Genomic DNA, 18056 nt, shown 5'->3' on the forward strand with positions numbered 1-18056 from the left:
ATCATTTGAGAAAAATAAGCTTGTCGTCAGTATGGAACATTTCTGGGATATTTTATTTCAACTCATTAAACATGGGACCAACACTTTACATGTTGCGTTTATATTTTTGTGAAGTTTCGACTTATGTACAACCAAATAAAATTACTTTACTGTCAAACAGCAACTGGGACCATTAAGGAATTATTTGCCTACAGCCTGGATGAACTAGACTAAACATTGTGCTGCCCATTGTTTTACTTGATGTCACGTCATGTTCAGGTCGGTTTAACCAGGCTATTATTTGCCTATTGATTGATAATAACCGTTATTGTTTATGCTAATTCAGGTGTTACCTGAGGTGTTTTGGTAATGCCCTCAACATTTGCCTTCCTCAGGAATGGCCATGAGGGGGGAAATATTTCATGAGGGAGTTGTCAATTTCCTTTTATGGATGCCATACCACATCTCATATGACTTTGTCATAACCATGAGGAAAACTCAGTTGTCACACTGTCATACCGTGTAGGTGTTTGGGTGGAGTACAAGGAACACAAGAGATGGGTGAAACTTGGAGGAACTGCCAACCTCAAGGTTCCTAAGGCAACAGCTGCAGTAAGAGTGCATGGGAAAACAATAAACATAGGTGTGTGTGATTGTGTGTATACAGGGGTGAAATACAGCGATGGTGTAATACATGTAGCCTAATACAGGGGTGTGCCACATTATCTAATTTAACGCACAGTAGTATTGTGATTAGCCATTTTATATATATATATATATATGTACATAACCCTATATAGATATGTTTACAGTAGAAGGAAAGTGATTCAACAGACAAACAGCACATCATAATCATCTACTCATCACACTGATGATGACTCCTGATCATGGGCTATTATCAAAACACACAAAATGACCCATACGAGGTTAGAATGCATTTCATGGTGTCTGAAGTGTGCATGGTGGACAGCACATACCAGCTCGTGATGAGAGCCCAGCTGTTGGTTACCGATAAGTGATCAAGGAAAAAACGTTAGGTGGTGGGAGGAGGCTGATTAGCTTTGAAAGTTGTTAACATGTAGCACCTGTACGCCTGGCTGGGACCGAAACACACACACCCAACACAGGCATCTCATGCTGCTCACACACCCACACCTGACACAACAGCCTATAATCATGAAACTACACTAATAGGCTTCTGTGCCAAAAGCACTACCATAAAACTGGGTTCAAGCCCTGAATGCTGATTGGCTGACAGCCGTGGTATATCAGACCGTATACAATGAGTATGACAAAACATTTTACTGCTCTAATTAAGTTGTTAACCAATTTGGGGGTTTGTGGTTTATGGCCAATATACCATGGCTAAGGGCTGTGTCCACTCCGCGATGCGCCTAACAGCCTTAAGCCGTGGCATATTGGCCAAACACACACCCTCTCGTGCCTTATTACTTAATTATAAACAGCAGACTTATAAAGTCTGTGTGATAGAGGTTGGCAATTGAAGCTAAGCTACAGTATAAAGTCAGTATCAGTCACAAACTAAAAAGTGACTGAGAATGACAAAAAGCCAAATTATAACATCTTGACACGTTCAAGAGAAGTTAGGTATGAGTGAAAAAAGGACAAACTCTGGTCATGTTTGCCGCACGTGTCTCGTTTTTTTTAATTAGAAGCCTGAAAACGATCCATTTCATCATCCATTTCAGAATTTTCTCTTTCAACACCTCAGTTTCAAATCATGTTCACAGAATTCATTTTTCAGGCATTATGGTTGATGATGCGTGAAACCATTCCAACACGCATCATCACCCAAATCCTGTTCATTAATACATAACATTGGGAAACAAAAAAAAATAATTGAAGTAAAAAGTACAAGACTTATATAACCCCGAATTAAAGAGAAAACAAAGAGTTAGATTGAAGAGAGGACAGAAGGTAAATTGACAACCTGTAGTTGAGAACACGGTTTGTCATCATAGGCAAACGCAAATATGAAGGTCCATTGAATAGCTAAAGGCTCTTGATTACAGAACTGGCTTTGGTACTGGAAAAGCTGAAGAGGTGTTAGCCACTCAAAAAGGGTGCCGCTCCCTCCCATTTAAAACCTGTTAGAATAGGAGCCAACTGATACAATGTAGTAGTGTGTACTAAAACACAATTTCTAGACATACTAGGGTTGTTTTGGACAGAAGTTCATGAACGCTGCCTCCTAGACTTTCGGGGGTGAGGCCAAAATGAATCCTAAGCAGTCCCCTTTGACCTCAAAAGGTCATTCTGTCTTTTGTCACACACAGAATGTTTTAAAAAGTCATATCATTAGAGAATATGAAACACGTTATAGAGTCCTTTCCTGTACCGAATATAAAGTCATTGGCCACTGAACCCCATTGTTGTATAAGGAAATTAACAGGACCATTTCAATCCTGATGTCTAACGTTAACTGTCAACCATGCAGAGACGTATTGGTGCCACAATGGTGTGCAGGACAAGACAGACGGATACATTATTCTCTATATTGAGAACTTGTCTCACAATCTAGATATTACAGTCATGAGACAGTTGAGGCAATACAGAGGTGATTTCGACAGTATGACCACGATCAGAAATGAACGTGGTTTGAGACATCACGGCTTGGTCGCGGATTTACCCTGTGTGCCTGCATTTATACGGTTTGTCCTTTTTGATAGTGATTGGGACAACACTTCCTCTCCCTCCCTCCTGTATACTGACATCGAGACGGAGTACATGAAGGCGCTTTTACGAGTTGAAAATGAAAAGTCAATTGGGTTTGTTTCCCTCTGTAAAGTGTGTTGGGGGTGGTTGAAGGGAACAAAGACAAGGCCTGGAAACCTCTAGAACACGAAGTCTCAAACTGGTAGCTTTTGAAATGGCACTCTATACCCTATGCAGTGCACTAGTTTTGACCAAGTTGTCTACTACATAAGGGAACAGGGTACCATTTCCAGACACAGACGTTGTTTCCACAGTTCAGGTGGAGACGGAGAAAGTTTTCAAGAAACCCACTCAGCCGGTTTATCAATATCATGGGGGACCATGGCTGCTTCCAACCTGAAGGCCTCACCAAAGCCTGGGACTCGATTTAGCTGCCGAAGCCGAAGATGCCCTTGATGTAGCCGGTCAGGCCGCCCTTGCCCTTCTGCTCCACCTTGTCGTCGAGGGGTGGGAAGGCCACGTGGTTGAGTGCCAGATCAAAGAAGAGGGGCTTACAGGGGATGGGCTGGAAGTCGGGGGGGAACTGGACCAGGTTGGGCTGCTTCCCCACCAGGGTGGGGTCCAGGTGGAAGGTCTCCAGACGCTCACACAGAGGCTGGATGGAGGGGGGGGGGGGGGGGGGGGGGTAAACAAATTAGAGGGAGAGCAGGGACTGGTAAAAGTAAATGACTAGAACCTGTCATAAGGTTTGGCTAGTCTGACAGCTAGCAGAAAACATACGCTGTGGTTCCAACGCAAGGCAGAGGTCATTTTTCATGAACCGGCACTAGGTTCAGTCGTGAACAACTGTAATACCTGCCATGTCGACATACACTGCCCATGATAGCAGCAGCATGACATTTCTATGACAGATTTAAGAGTGAAACCCGACCCCTGTGTGGGATTACACAATGACATATAGTATGTCCGGCAGAGGCCTCCTGATATAGGTCACCCATCACCCAAACGTTGTCGTTGTTCCGTGTCAGTCTGCTAGGCAGCATTCCAGCTCTGTCCTGTATTGACAGAGGCAGGTCAGGGAGTATTCTTTCCCGCAGGCTGGCCCATGTAAGGCATGATCCGTGGTAGACACACTCCTATTCCCAACACTACTGCACTTTTAATTTACTCCACCATTTTCTGAAAGTAGTCTAGAAAATGACAAGGCTGGAACTTGGGAGGTACAGAGGAGTCAGAGTTAACACAGAACTAATTGGTCAGCTGCTCAATTGAGATCTGTGTCAACGTTAAGAGATCGATAAACGCTAGAACAAGGAGCGGAACGAGGAGCTCCACCCTCTCTTTGCAAGTTACGACCGAATGTTCCCTCCCGAAATTAGAAAGACGCTAACACCTGCGAAATCGTTATCTGTTCAAATAACCAGTGAGGAAAAACCCCAAACAGCGTAATTACACGCAGAATCTTTCCACAAGAGATTAGAGTTAGGGCTAAGCACATTGGGGGTGGTTAGCTGCGAGACTTCGTTTTTATGTGGGAGGCTAATTTTGTTTGTTCTTACCGTGTTGTCTTGCACCTTCTGCTGAGACGGTGCTTCAGGAGCATCCTCTGTGTCTAAAATACAAACACACACCCACAGCTTCATAACACAGGCACAATAAACCAGAGACGTCAGGTCTTACAAAACACACCAGTCCGGTCACAACAATGAAAAGTCAAGCAGAAAGGTCAATACAAAGAAAGTTGCCTAACCCAGGTAAGGGTATTACCCTATAGAAACAAAATGGCTGCCATTGCAAGTCAGGTACCCACCTAAGATGGCCGCCGCCTGAAGCGAGTATTTCTCAGCGTTGACCTCTGTGATCAGCTCCTGCACATCAGGCAGATCCTTTAGGCAAGGGAGACAGATACATTAGGCAAAGACACTTTTAGACAGTCCCACAGTAGAGTATCATGAATAACACGTATGTTTACCAACCTGCGTCCATTTCAATGACAGACACCCCCCCCAAAAAATATATACCCAAAAGATAATAGAACACCTACTTTGTGGATATTGTCATAGTTTGAACTCAGAATCAATTGGCTCTATCATGAATAGTATTTGACAGACAACCAAGCTTTTCTTCAACCCTTGAGTTGCATATACAGGTAACTGCCAAAATAATGGAAACACTTAAATAAATGAGGGAAACAAAGTATATTGAAAGGAGGTGCTTCCACACAGGTGTACCGAGTTAATTATGCTTAGGGTCATGTATAAAAATACTGGGAAGGCCATTATTTTGGTTATCATGACTATGCCTCCCATAGGATGACAATGGCCCCATCCAGGTGGCACGAGTGGTCACTGAATGGTTCGATTAGCATGAAAACGATGTAAACCATGCGTCATGGCCGTCACCAGATCTCAACCCAATTGAACACTTATGGGAGATTCTGGAGCGGCGCCTGAGACGGCGTTTTGCCACCATCATCAATAAAACACCAAATTATGGAATTTCTCATGGAACAATGGTGTCAAAACCCTCCAATAGAGATCCAGACACTTGCAGAATCGATGCCATGCATAGGTGCATTGGAGCAGTTGTGACTCGTGGTGGCCCAACGCCTTATTAAGACACTATGTTGGCATTTCTTTTATTTTGGCAGTTACCTGCATGTTAAAAATGTAAGTTTACATAATGGCCCCAGTCGGGGTCAACGGTTATAGGTCAGGGGTCAGTGTCGGTTACCTTGAGGCTGTTGTTGAGGCTCTTAGCCTTGGACTGGACCTCCTTGGCGTACTTCAGGACCCGCTCATACAGGACCAGAGCTTCGCTCCACTTCTTCACCAGCACGTACGACTGGGCTATGAAAAAACACCTGGGGGAGAGAGCGGGGACGTTAGTGACTGTGTGTGTGCTTCTGTTCTGGCAGAGGCGGATCAGAAACACCTGAATGGCAGGGATTATGCCAGCAACTGTGTGTGTGTGTGTGTGTGTGTGTGTGTATATGAGTTTGCGCCATTTCTTTACTAGCTTATACATCAAGGCTATGAAGAAACACCTGTGGGAGTGTGTGTGAACAGTGTGTGTCCTCCGTGGTGTGAGCTCTGACCTGTAGGCCTTGTAGACCAGCATCTTGAGGGCCACCTCCTTCTGGAACGTGTGATCTTCCTCCAGCCCCTGCAGGGTGGACAGCTCAGCCAGACTCTGTAGAAACAGTCATGAGGCAACATCAACAAGGATAAGATGACTCACTGGTAGTGGCTTAACTGTAGAAATAGAATGAATCAGAAAGAAACATCCTATTTCTACGGGCTTAACATTAGGGTTGAGTGGCGAGCACCCCCTCAGACGATCCCGCAAGGTGAAGAAGTCGGATGTGGAAGTCCTGGGCTGGCGGGGTTACACGTGATCTGCGGTTGTGAGGCCGGTTGACCATACTGACACATTTTCTAAAGTAATGTTGGAGGCGGCTTATGGTAGAGAAATGAACATTCAAATCTCTGGCAACAGCTCTGGTGGACATTCCTGCAGTCAGCATGCCAATTGCATGCTCTCTCAAAACCGGAGACATCTGTGGCATTGTGTTGTGTGACAAAACTGCTCATTTTAGAGTGGCCTTTTATTGTCCAGAACAAGGTGCACCTGTGTAATGATCATCCTGTTTAATCAGCTTCTTGATCTGCACACCTTTTGGGTGAATGGATAATCATGGGAAAAGAAGAAATGCTCAATAACGGGGATGTAAACAAACTTGTTCTCAAAACTTGAGATAATTAAGCTTTTTGTGCCAGTGGAACATTTCTGGAATCTTTTATTTCAGCTCATGAAACCAACACTTTACATGTTGCGTTTATATTTTTGTTCAGTATAGTTTTTGGACTTGATCCTGGGCATGCTGAGTAAATAGAGTGGTTTGGATGTTTTGTGGTTATGAAGCAGGACTATATCAAACCATTCAGTTTCACTATCAATTACTGTAACATTATGAGACGAAACGGACACAGACATTGGGAATGTGCCAGAGATGACAATGTAATGTGACGTGGTGTTGTGTTATCAGAGGTGTATTCATTAGTGTGCACAACAACAAAACATTTTAACAGAAAAATAACAGTTTATTGGACAACCTCAGGTAGTACCGCCCTGTTTTACGCTGTTTGTGGCTACTGAACACGACCCAGGTGTGTGTTTGTACCTGGAGGATGATGTCGTACAGGCGGATGAGGTCCTGGGGGCGAGGGCCCCTTTTGTTCTCGTCTGTCTGCGGCTCCTTCAGCTTGGCCTGCAGCATGTGGGCCATGCTCTCGTTCCTCTTCACCACCGTCCACAGCTTGATGTAGGTCAGGTAGCTATGGGGGGGGGGGGGGGCACAAACACAGGTCAAAGACTGGTTCCATGTACAGATAGGCTCTTAATTCATATTTGCTTGCATTTCTCATCTAATCAAAACGCATCGGAGAAGACGGTCTGAGGAGGGACCTCGGACCTTCTCCTCCAATACGGTTGAGGATGCGGCGAGGAGATAGGGGTCACCATGCGTCTTGCATCCTCTGACAAATGTCAGACAGACAGAATGACCTCTCTTACCTGTGCAGGAACTGCAGGTTGGACACCTTGCCACTGGCTTCATCAGATCTCTCTCGCTGCTTCTGCAGAGTTGAACAGTCAGGGAGCATGTACCCATAAACAAATAGTGACAGAGTCTGGTACAGTCCTGGACCCTACTACTCACGTTACTGTTTAGCCTATGAACTTTACTACGTCAGGTCCGTGAACCCACGTATCAACGTGAACCCCGGTCAGTTCGTAACCCTAACGGTCATGTCTGTAACTTCAAATGTGTCATTCTGTAACCCAAACAGTCATGCCTGTAACTCTTTCAGTGTCAGTCAGTCAGCCATACTTACCGCTTCAGTCTTCAGCTCCTCTCTCACAGCCTGGATGGTGTCTCTGCACTCGGCTAGTAGGGTCTCGTACAGACGTTCCTTGGTCTCCTCATTGGCTGCCTGTGGGGGACAAATGGTGATCCTGTATAAATATGACATAGAATATAAAATCATATTTCCATTTATACCACCCCTGACCTTCTCCTCCAATGGGTATTGAGAAGGACATGAGGATAGAGGACACGAGGCATAAACAAGAGAGACCTTCCCTATGCGGTGGGCTTTCAGCACAGCTCCCCCGGCACTGATGCTGCGCAAGGTGGGATATGAGATTGGTATTTCTTTGTGCGATAATATGTAACAGTATGAAACAAAACAGCTGAAAATAGCTACGGCAGCATTTTACTCGCACACGGGGTCATACTTGAAATGGTTGCCTGAACTGGAGCCTTGCTTACGGTACAAATCAGATTAAAATCACGCAAATGTAAATATTAGCGTAAAAGTAGGTCTTGGGTAAGGCTGTGACTGGGAGAGACAAACGTGCGCAGCAGAGCAGGTTGCTGTAGACATTCCTTTGAAAGGTAACTTCCTAGAGTTACTGTAGCTCAGGACCGATGTCAAAGAGAAGCCTTACACCACACGCGATGTAACACAGGCTTATTGTGTACGTTAGAGTAGGCTAACTTGTAGGTGTGGGAGGCAGCCAAGTGTCATGGTTTATATTGTTTATGAAAAATGTCAGTCTTTTCAATAGATGAGAGTGAGTCAGAAATATTACAGTATCGTCAATGACTCATATGTCCTAGTTAAATCATCCCAGCATTGCCCATATTAAATACAAAATTGCTAACAAAATATGTTTGTTATCTATTCCCCTGTGGACAAGTCCATCCAATCTTAAATGATTTTGCCGCATCTTATCTTCTGTCGAATCGGTGTACATGCTGTTGAGACACAGTAAATCTGAGGATTCGCCAGTGTCTTTCTTCTCTTCGGTTGACAAAAACACTTAAGCAATCATTAAAGCGCTAAAACATGGCGGGGAATGATTTGGGAGCGTTCCACTTTAAAAAAGGACAATTCTGCCACTTTTTAACCTCAAATTCATCATCTCCACCACCCTACCAGTGTCTACATATTTGAAAACAGCACATTAATATGATCTGTGGTTAAAAATATAAGAACATCCTAAAAAGAAAATACTTATCATTAAGCATATTTCCATCCATTTATGCGAGTAAAGTAATACTGTATAAAAAAAAATTCATCACAACAGCTGTGATGGAAACCGATGGTTACAGTACAATTTAATAAATGCCGAAAGATAGCGTTCATTCGACAAGGTGGAATCTTTGTGTATCGGTAAAATTAATTATGCAAGAAATGGTGGTGGAAAGTCCTTAAAGCACAAAGACATTATAACCATTTTGGAGTCCTCCCACTACAACTCCGGAAAACAATGCAGTTTAGTAGACTAGGCTACAGATTAAATCATTTATAATAAACTTCACAGGGTGGTGAAAGTGCACGGTGATCTTGATTCTCCTTTCCAATAAATATTGAGGGTTTTATTCTGGTGACATAATCATCGATGCTTGACTGCCATTTGACAATAAAAAGATATTCCTCGCTCTTAATAGTGTCATTATGTTAAGTAGCCTACCCGCACTGTTAGGCTTGGGCGGTATACCGGTCATACCGGGGTATTTCGAAATACCGACGGTATGATTTGAATACCGTTCAAAAGAATAAGCAAACCAAACGCATAGATGGAGCCCTTAGCTGGATATAATTTGACTCATTTTAGATTGTTATAAACAGTGGCTTAGCACGAACCCCCATTGTTATTACTATTTTTTTTATGTACGAGGGTGCATGCTACGCCACTGCTTATAATAATAACTACATATCGAATGTGTGTCAAATAAACGATATCCAGCTACGGGCTCCAGCTATGCATTTGGTTTGCTAAATTGACATCTGGTGGCTAGAAGTCAAGATCCAGCTTCTTGGTTACAGCAGACACATTTAATCCTTTCCATGATCAAGATCTGTTGCCTAAATTGTTGTGTGTGCAAAAAATGTATAACTACACACATATATACACTGCTCAAAAAAATAAAGGGAACACTAAAATAACACATCCTAGATCTGAATGAATTAAATATTCTTATTAAATACTTTGTTCTTTACATAGTTGAATGTGCTGACAACAAAAATCACACAAAAATGATCAATGGAAATCAAATTTATCAACCCATGGAGGTCTGGATTTGGAGTCACACTCAAAATTAAAGTGGAAAGCCACACTACAGGCTGATCCAACTTTGATGTAATGTCTTTAAAACAAGTCAAAATGAGGCTCAGTAGTGTGTGTGGCCTCCACGTGCCTGTATGACCTCCCTACAACGCCTGGGAATGCTCCTGATGAGGTGGCGGATGGTCTCCTGAGGTATCTCCTCCCAGACCTGGACTAAAGCATCCGCCAACTCCTGGACAGTCTGTGGTGCAACGTGGCGTTGGTGGATGGAGCGAGACATGATGTCCCAGATGTGCTCAATTGGATTCAGGTCTGGGGAACGGGCGGGCCAGTCCATAGCATCAATGCCTTCCTCTTGCAGGAACTGCTGACACACTCCAGCCACATGAGGTCTAGCATTGTCTCGCATTAGGAGGAACCCAGGGCCAACCGCACCAGCATATGGTCTCACAAGGGGTCTGAGGATCTCATCTCGGTACCTAATGGCAGTCAGGCTACCTCTGGCGAGCACATGGAGGGCTGTGCGGCCCCACAAAGAAATGCCACCCCACACCATGACTGACCCACCGCCAAACCGGTCATGCTGGAGGATGTTGCAGGCAGCAGAATGTTCTCCACGGCGTCTCCAGACTCTGTCACATGTGCTCAGTGTGAACCTGCTTTCATCTGTGAAGAGCACAGGGCGCCAGTGGCGAATTTGCCAATATTGGTGTTCTCTGGCAAATGCCAAACGTCCTGCACGGTGTTGGGCTGTAAGCACAACCCCCACCTGTGGACGTCGGGCCCTCATACCACCCTCATGGAGTCTGTTTCTGACCGTTTGAGCAGACACATGCACATTTGTGGGCTGCTGGAGGTCATTTTGCAGTGCTCCTCCTTGCACAAAGGCAGCGGTCCTGCTGCTGGGTTGTTGCCCTCCTACGGCCTCCTCCACGTCTCCTGATGTACTGGCCTGTCTCCTGGTAGCGCCTCCATGCTCTGGACACTACGCTGACAGACACAGCAAACCTTCTTGCCACAGCACGCATTGATGTGTCATCCTGGATGAGCTGCACTACCTGAGCCACTTGTGTGGGTTGTAGACTCCGTCTCATGCTACCACTAGAGTGAAAGCACCGCCAGCATTCAAAAGTGACCAAAACATCAGCCAGGAAGCATAGGAACTGAGAAGTGGTCTGTGGTCACCAGCTGCAGAACCACTTCTTTATTGGGGGTGTCTTGCTAATTGCCTATAATTTCCACCTGTTGTCTATTCCATTTGCACAACAGCATGTGACATTTATTGTCAATCAGTGTTGCTTCCTAAGTGCACAGTTTGATTTCACAGAAGTGTGATTGACTTGGAGTTACATTGTGTTGTTTAAGTGTTCCCTTAATTTTTTTGAGCAGTGTGTATATATATATATATATATCACCCCTTGTGTGCACTTGAGTTAAGACCGTATACCCCAGTATGGTACAGAAACAGTAGGACTGTGAAAACCTGGATAACGCCCAACCCTATGCACTGTATCTGACCAGAGTAAGGACATTTGCTATTTAACGCAACAGTTTGTGACAAAACTATTGGTAGAGTTGAAAATGCGATGGAAACACATTGAAATGTATTATTTATTCATAATTTTTGTGGTACATGAAATTAAGAGAAAAAGTACATTGTGTGCATCACGTCATCACGCACTGATTTTTGGAAGTAGGTTTTGTGGATTTTGGAATATCCGCATCAAAATCTGTCACCAATTGGATGGAAACCTATCTTGTGACATCACAAGTTAGGATTAAAAAATATATATACATTTTAAAACCCTGCAACGAGTTCCTAGCCAGGGGGATGGCATTTTCTTGCTCCCAACATCACCACGAATCTGTGTTTGAAAATCAGTGTTTTTCAAGTGAACCTTTTGATGATGTCATTGGGTAGAATGTCTTAACATTATATATTGTTCTACAAAACGTAGAAATGCAACATTTTCACATATGTAAACAACGGTATTGTGCTGGAGATAATGAAAATGAGGCTGAAAATGTATGAGAGTTGCCCTTTAACACAAATTCATATTGGGCAGACTATGAAGTAACATTCACTCCCATCCAGCCAGCATGTGGGGAGGGTGTATTGTGGTGAGACACTCACTAGTGCCACCACCCTGGCAACGCCTAGCCCCTAACAGGACTGGGAGAACCAGTCTGGTGTCTTCTGTGCTTTTCACAGAGGGAGAGACAAAAGGAGGGATGGCACATCCCTCTTCACTATGTCCCCTTGAGATTACGCAGGGCCTTAAATGGCAGTTCCGTTGGAATGGTTGAGGGATCCCTCACAAAACCCAGATAACAACAAAGACCGTGATTTGGGGGACTTTTACTAAATGTAATCCACAGAAGTCCTATGGATGAAGGATTGTTGACAGACACAAAATCTGAAATAATTAAAATTGCCATATGACATTGACCTTACCTAGGCCTCCTTTTAAGATTCCATATTGTTTCATTTGTGAGCTACAAAGCAAAAATGTATGTCAAATGAAGCTTTACTGCTTGCTCTGTAATAAGAGTAGTATTTTAATGGTCATACATTGATGAATATTGAAATATATATAAACATGAATATTGAAATGTTTTGATTTTCTATATAATTGTTGAACATAATATACTCTACAGGCATATCAAAGTTCCAGAGTGGGAACTCTGCTTCTTTTAGAGTTCGTAAATATAACCAACAGAGTGAATATGAAAATGGATTCAAAATTATCACGTTCTACTGGTGATTTGCAGGATGTGCAATGATACAAGTAAAAGGAGGGTTGTGATTGGTATAGTAGACAATGTAACCAATCGCTCTGTATAAAAACGAGCCACAACTTTAGACAACTGAGGTAGATACAGGGGAGTGTAGAAGTAGAGGCAGCCATAGGGGGAAAGGTATTATGGTCCAACTGTTTCTGAACCGTTGTGTTCATCAAATGGTACCTTCCATAAACATAACAGAACCATTGACTGACATATCAATTAAGGACTGAAGTGCATAAAATGTTAACCCTCAACTCAAAAAGCACATTTGGATACAGCCGGTTGAGGACAGGTATGAGGGGAATTTCTGACCAGACCCAAATTCAGCCTTACTTCAAAAGTGTAAGCACAACAATTACATGTAATGCTCTGCTACAACTAACACAAATGATGGTACCACTCCCTAACTGATAACCATTTAGCTCCGATGCTAGTCTGTCCATAGAGACTAGGGCTGATGGGTGTAGCCATGTGAGTGTGTGGGTTGCTATGCATAGAATGCAGTTTGACAGCACGAGTGGCAGCATGCCAGAACCTAGTGCAGGTGGGTGTGACGGGTGTGGCCGCAGGGAGGGAGAGGTAGGCCTACAGGAAGCCCGACAGGGAAGGTAAGAAGAGTCTGACAATAGACACCTGTCAGAGAGCTGTAGTGGAGCGAACGACACCTACTGAGACCCAAGGTGAACTACATGTGATGATAGCCACCGTTGGACTCCTTACCTGCCTTTAGGATAACCTCTCCCTACAAACTGGTTGATAACAGCTCGATACCGCTAGAGATATCGAGCACTGACTAGGCTGCACCACTAAACCCCTGTTCACTGATCCCCTAGTTCACCAACAGTTTCTCTAGTTCCATTAGTTCACAAGGCATCCTTGTTCACTAGGCTCATCAGTTAACTACTAGCCCTGCAGCTTCATCCCACTAACCCATAACGAAGCAGAGGTGTCCAAGCAGACCAGCGAAACCCTTTTCAGGGCTTGACATGAACAGGCTTTTTTTTTGCCACTTGTCCATTGGACAAGTAGGACAGATTCTTTACTTGTCTGAAAGCTCAAGTTACTTGTCCCCCCCTAAAAAAAAAAGAATAAAAAGGCCTGTACCACCATAGGCCAAAATAGGTGACTGATATGCATGTTGTAAGAAGCAAAGAAACTTTCAAAGAAGATAGTTGGTTTATTCGGGATTCATACACATTCTGACAGATGTCAGAATTACATGGGCAATATTGAAGAGCGGAAACCGCAGCTTTCCAACAGTCAGATTTATTTCTCAGCTCCCAAAGAGACGGCTTTGCAACCGGTGTATGCAGCATTGGTGTATTAACGCACCCACTCAACAACTACGCAGTTGATGAACGCTCACAATGCCATGTACAGTTATTCACGAGCGCGCTGGTGAAAAGTTTAGGACATGACACTAATACATGCTAATAGCTAAATAGTTAACTACCAAGACAACTAGCCAGACTATAGAATATGTTTTAAACTGGCCATAGTGTTAGTCTGTTGTCCATCATTATTTTAAAAGGCTCCCTGCTGCTGCAATGTCTCTCTCGGGCAACGGCCCACTGGCACAGATAACGTACACGTTTGATGACAGTACGAACCCTGTTTGTTGGAACAAACAAATATGCACAGGGTGATCTCAAAAGCGTAGCTTGCAACCGCAGGTGATTGAAAGACTGCTCATGCCTGTCAATGCAATACAATAATTATACTCAGATGCACTCTGCAGAGATTGGGAAAACAGCACGCAAGACATCTCAGATCAAATTCTAATCCGAGTAATTGTTGGATATTTTGATGTGAATAATTTATATTTGTCTAGTCGGACAACTTAAATCTATATTCTGCTTGTCCGACTTTTTGTTGTTGGTTGTCCCGGACAAGCGTTAATGTCGAGGCCTGCTTTTAACACTTTCATTCTGACCTGAACCGTACTGTGCCGGCTCTGACATTTTCTTTTCACAGTTCTAGCAACTGCGGTGGATGCGAAACCCAGGCTAGCCCAATCAAGTTCTGCTTGGCTCAGTACTGTGAAAACATGACTAGTTCCCTGGTAGGGTCACTGACCTGGGCGATGGCGGCCTCGTTGTCTCCCAGGCCCAGCAGGAAAATGCGAGCCTTGTCGATCTTGACGGGCACTGTTCGGCCTCGCCACTCCACCTCGCTCATGGTGGCTGCCTGCTTGGCTCTCGTCTGTGTGATCAGGGCCTGGAATAATACCATAACCGTTCAACAGTATGCTGCATAAGACAGGTCTGTTCCAATATCCACACTAGCCTACTACTGAAAAAGATAGGCAATGTATCGGGTCTGTATCGGGTCTGTATTCTAAGTGGTATAACAGTATGGACAATGGAACAAAGTGATATTCTCTGCACTAAAGAGTCAAATATAGATGTAGGGACAGATTTATGGCCATACTTTCCAGTTGTAAAGTAGTTGTTACTATGTGTTTCACAGTGAGAGGGACCACACACTGACCTCTAGTTTCTCAGCCATCATGCCTCCTCCTCCTCCTGCACTGAGCCTCATCTGCATCAGCTCATTCATGGCGTTCTGGTCACCTGGGGTCAGAGGGGAGTAGGGTTGTTCACTACCAGTCAACTGAACGGGAATGAGTTGTGTGTGGGTGTGTGTGTTCGGTGCGAGGGTGTGGGAAAGAGAGAAGCTGTAGAAGGCACAGATGTGTGAATGCATACGAAAAGTGCAATCCACTGTCAATGTGAGCGACGGGCTGTGTGTGTCGCCTACCGATGTTGTAAGCACAGTAGCGGATGTTGGGTGAGATCTCCTCCACACGCTGGTGATACAGCACTGCCAGCTCCTCAGTAAAGGCACTGGCCAGCTTCTCATAGATGGTCCTGAGGGAGGTTACAATACAGTTACATGGAATTTTCTATAGTTGACAAGTTGCAAGATAGTGGTCCGAGAACACAGCTAAACGCTAAATGCATTTGGATATGTTAAGCATACGCCTACACGTAGGTACCGCTCGTTAACACCAGACAACTTGACATCTGTCAACAAAGAATGTAGCCTACCTTGTTGAGGCCTCATTTTGCCCCATGTGAAATGATGATCTCAATACTCTAGATCACAGGTGTCAAACTCATTCCACGGAGGGCCGAGTGTCTGCGGGTTTTCGCTCCTCCCTTGTACTTGATTGATGAATTAACATCACTAATTAGTTAGGAACTCCCCACACCTGGTTGTCTAGGGCTTTATTGAAAGGAAAAACCGAAAACCTGCAGACACTAGGCCCTCCGTGGAATGAGTTTGACACCCCTGCTCTAGATCAAAAGCTCAGCAATCAAAAAGGGCCACACTTTAGGCATTTCGGTAGTAGAGTGGGGTCAGACTCACTTGCACTTGTTGAAGGCCTCTGTGGCAGCCTTCCACTCCTGCAGCTCAAAGCGCACCATGCCACTCAGGTAGGAGGTGTAGGCCTGCAGACAAGTTGCTTTCATTATTATTCATTCAGAGGGCATCAGCAGCTATTTCGGGCTGGGTTAGAAAGACAGGGCCCTGAAGCACTCTTTCCTCCAGGACAAGCCCAGTTGCCATGGACACCAGCTGCCATACTGTTGGTTCCTCAAATGATAAATATTTGTCTTAAAATATTTGTTTCAGTTAAATTGTTACTTCACTTCAACAGCATGTTGAAATAAGGTGAAACAATAGGGAAAGTCACTGACTCTCCAGGTCAAGGTCCAGGTCAAGCCTACCTGTGCTTCCAGTTTGGTCTTGGCATCCACACGAGGGCTCTCGCACAGCTTCTCCAGCCTCTCTCCATGTTTGGCGGCCTTCCGCAGGCGGGACAGCAGGTGGAAGCGCTTGCGGGGCTCTGTGTTGGCCTCCTGCTTCAGCTGCATGGCATAGCTCCACGCCCTCTCAGCCTCCATCAGTACCAGGAGTAGATACCTAAAAGGGGAATGGGATTTGTTATATTCAAGGGACTTGGGCCAACTTGTGCTGGAAGCAATTTGGTGCCTCTCTCGGCACTCCATGCATGATGAGTTTGATTGTAGTTCTAGAACAGAATGATGGTTGCTGGCAGGTATCATGCATGAAGTATTTGGATTATAAATCCAGTTGTACTTTAATACTGTTGTAAGAACGGGATCGGGTACCATTACCTGTTGTCAGAGTACCGGTTGTCAGAGAGCATCTCGACAGTCACTTTCTTCCCAGTGAACTTGTGCCTGTTACCGCACTTGAAGCCCAGGGTCTTGCGCAAACGACGCAAGCGCCGGGAGCAGTATCCCCTAGGACAGAGAGAAAGACATGGGTGAATATTTGTGTGAAACTATGAGCCAACCATAAGGTATGGTCTAGGGTTGTCAAACACCCATTCACTGCCATAGTTTAGTCATCCATCTCACCTGTATCTTTGATAATCCCCGTGTCGCAAGCCATGTTGTTGCTGGGAATCCTTGATGATCTGGAGAACTGCAAGTATGCGTTAAGGGCCAGTCTACTACATTCACACAGGAACCTAAAGCTAGCTACATACACAGTGATGCATTTGAAAAGTAACTATACTTTAGCAGTGGATTTGAAATATGTGATGGATGTAGCAGGTTGACAATGTTAATTTACTTAAATACACATGATTATAGCAATATTCTAATGACAACATTTGTAAACCGCTTTTCTATTGACACTTAGCGCTAGCCTTCCGACAGTACGTTAGCCAACTAACGTTAGTTATGGAAGCCCACCCCCACCAAAACATACTGGTGTCGCTAAATCACATAACGTTATTGGTCCATTGTTAGCTTTATAGCTTAAGAAAGGATACTCTCCAGCCCTATTCCATCTTCCGTTGTATTTTCTTTATTCTCGTCCATAGGTAATATTTTTCCTTCATTTTGCTTGTCGGTGGCCATTTTTTTTCTAGTAGCACACGTCCAAACAGACCTGGAAAAAATGCACCGGAAGTAGACTCAGGCGTCAACGTTGAGGGAAGGGCTTACCTTTTAATACAACTCTTGCCATGTTTACACATGACACGCAACAATAGCGAAATACACAATTCAAAACAGTCCAATAACGCTTAAAACATTCAACAAAAATATAAACGCAACATGTAACAGTGTTAGTCCCATGTTTCATGAGCTGAAATAAAAGATCCCAGAAATGTTCCATACGCACGAAAAGCTAATTTCTCTAAAATGTTTTGCACACATTAGTTTACATCCCTGTTAGTGAGCATTTTCTCATTTGCCAAGATAATGCGTACACCATCTTCTTATTCTGAGTGTAACTGCGGGTGGCTTCCAATATGCTGCATTACCGCCTCCAACTGGACTATAATATAAATACATGATACTTTGTAAAACAAAATTTAAAAAAACATCCTTCAAACTAATCCTACACTCATTAAAAAACCACTTCTCCATTCCACTACCTTGACCCCATCAACTCCTGCACCATGCCAACGGCCTGGGAGGACGGAACACCACCAC

At 44.2% G+C, this 18056-nt stretch overlaps 1 protein-coding gene across 1 annotated transcript; it reads right to left on the reverse strand.

Moving 5' to 3' along the window:
* Positions 1–30: 30 nt before the first annotated feature.
* On the reverse strand, positions 31–17525 carry LOC129837979 (signal recognition particle subunit SRP68-like). The gene is made up of 16 exons (XM_055904588.1): positions 17390–17525; positions 16971–17037; positions 16725–16853; positions 16314–16509; positions 15952–16034; positions 15340–15449; positions 15070–15152; positions 14656–14796; positions 7551–7649; positions 7231–7292; positions 6839–6992; positions 5753–5847; positions 5389–5518; positions 4466–4541; positions 4215–4267; positions 31–3310 (listed from the first exon to the last, which is right to left on the reverse strand). The coding sequence occupies exons 1-16, from the start codon at positions 17475–17477 to the stop codon at positions 3083–3085; spliced, it is 1794 nt and encodes a 597-aa protein (XP_055760563.1). The 5' UTR covers positions 17478–17525; the 3' UTR covers positions 31–3082.
* Between the last annotated feature and the right edge of the window lie 531 nt (positions 17526–18056).

Source organism: Salvelinus fontinalis, chromosome 3, assembly GCF_029448725.1.
Source record: "Salvelinus fontinalis isolate EN_2023a chromosome 3, ASM2944872v1, whole genome shotgun sequence".
NCBI classification, from domain to species: Eukaryota; Metazoa; Chordata; class Actinopteri; order Salmoniformes; family Salmonidae; genus Salvelinus; species Salvelinus fontinalis.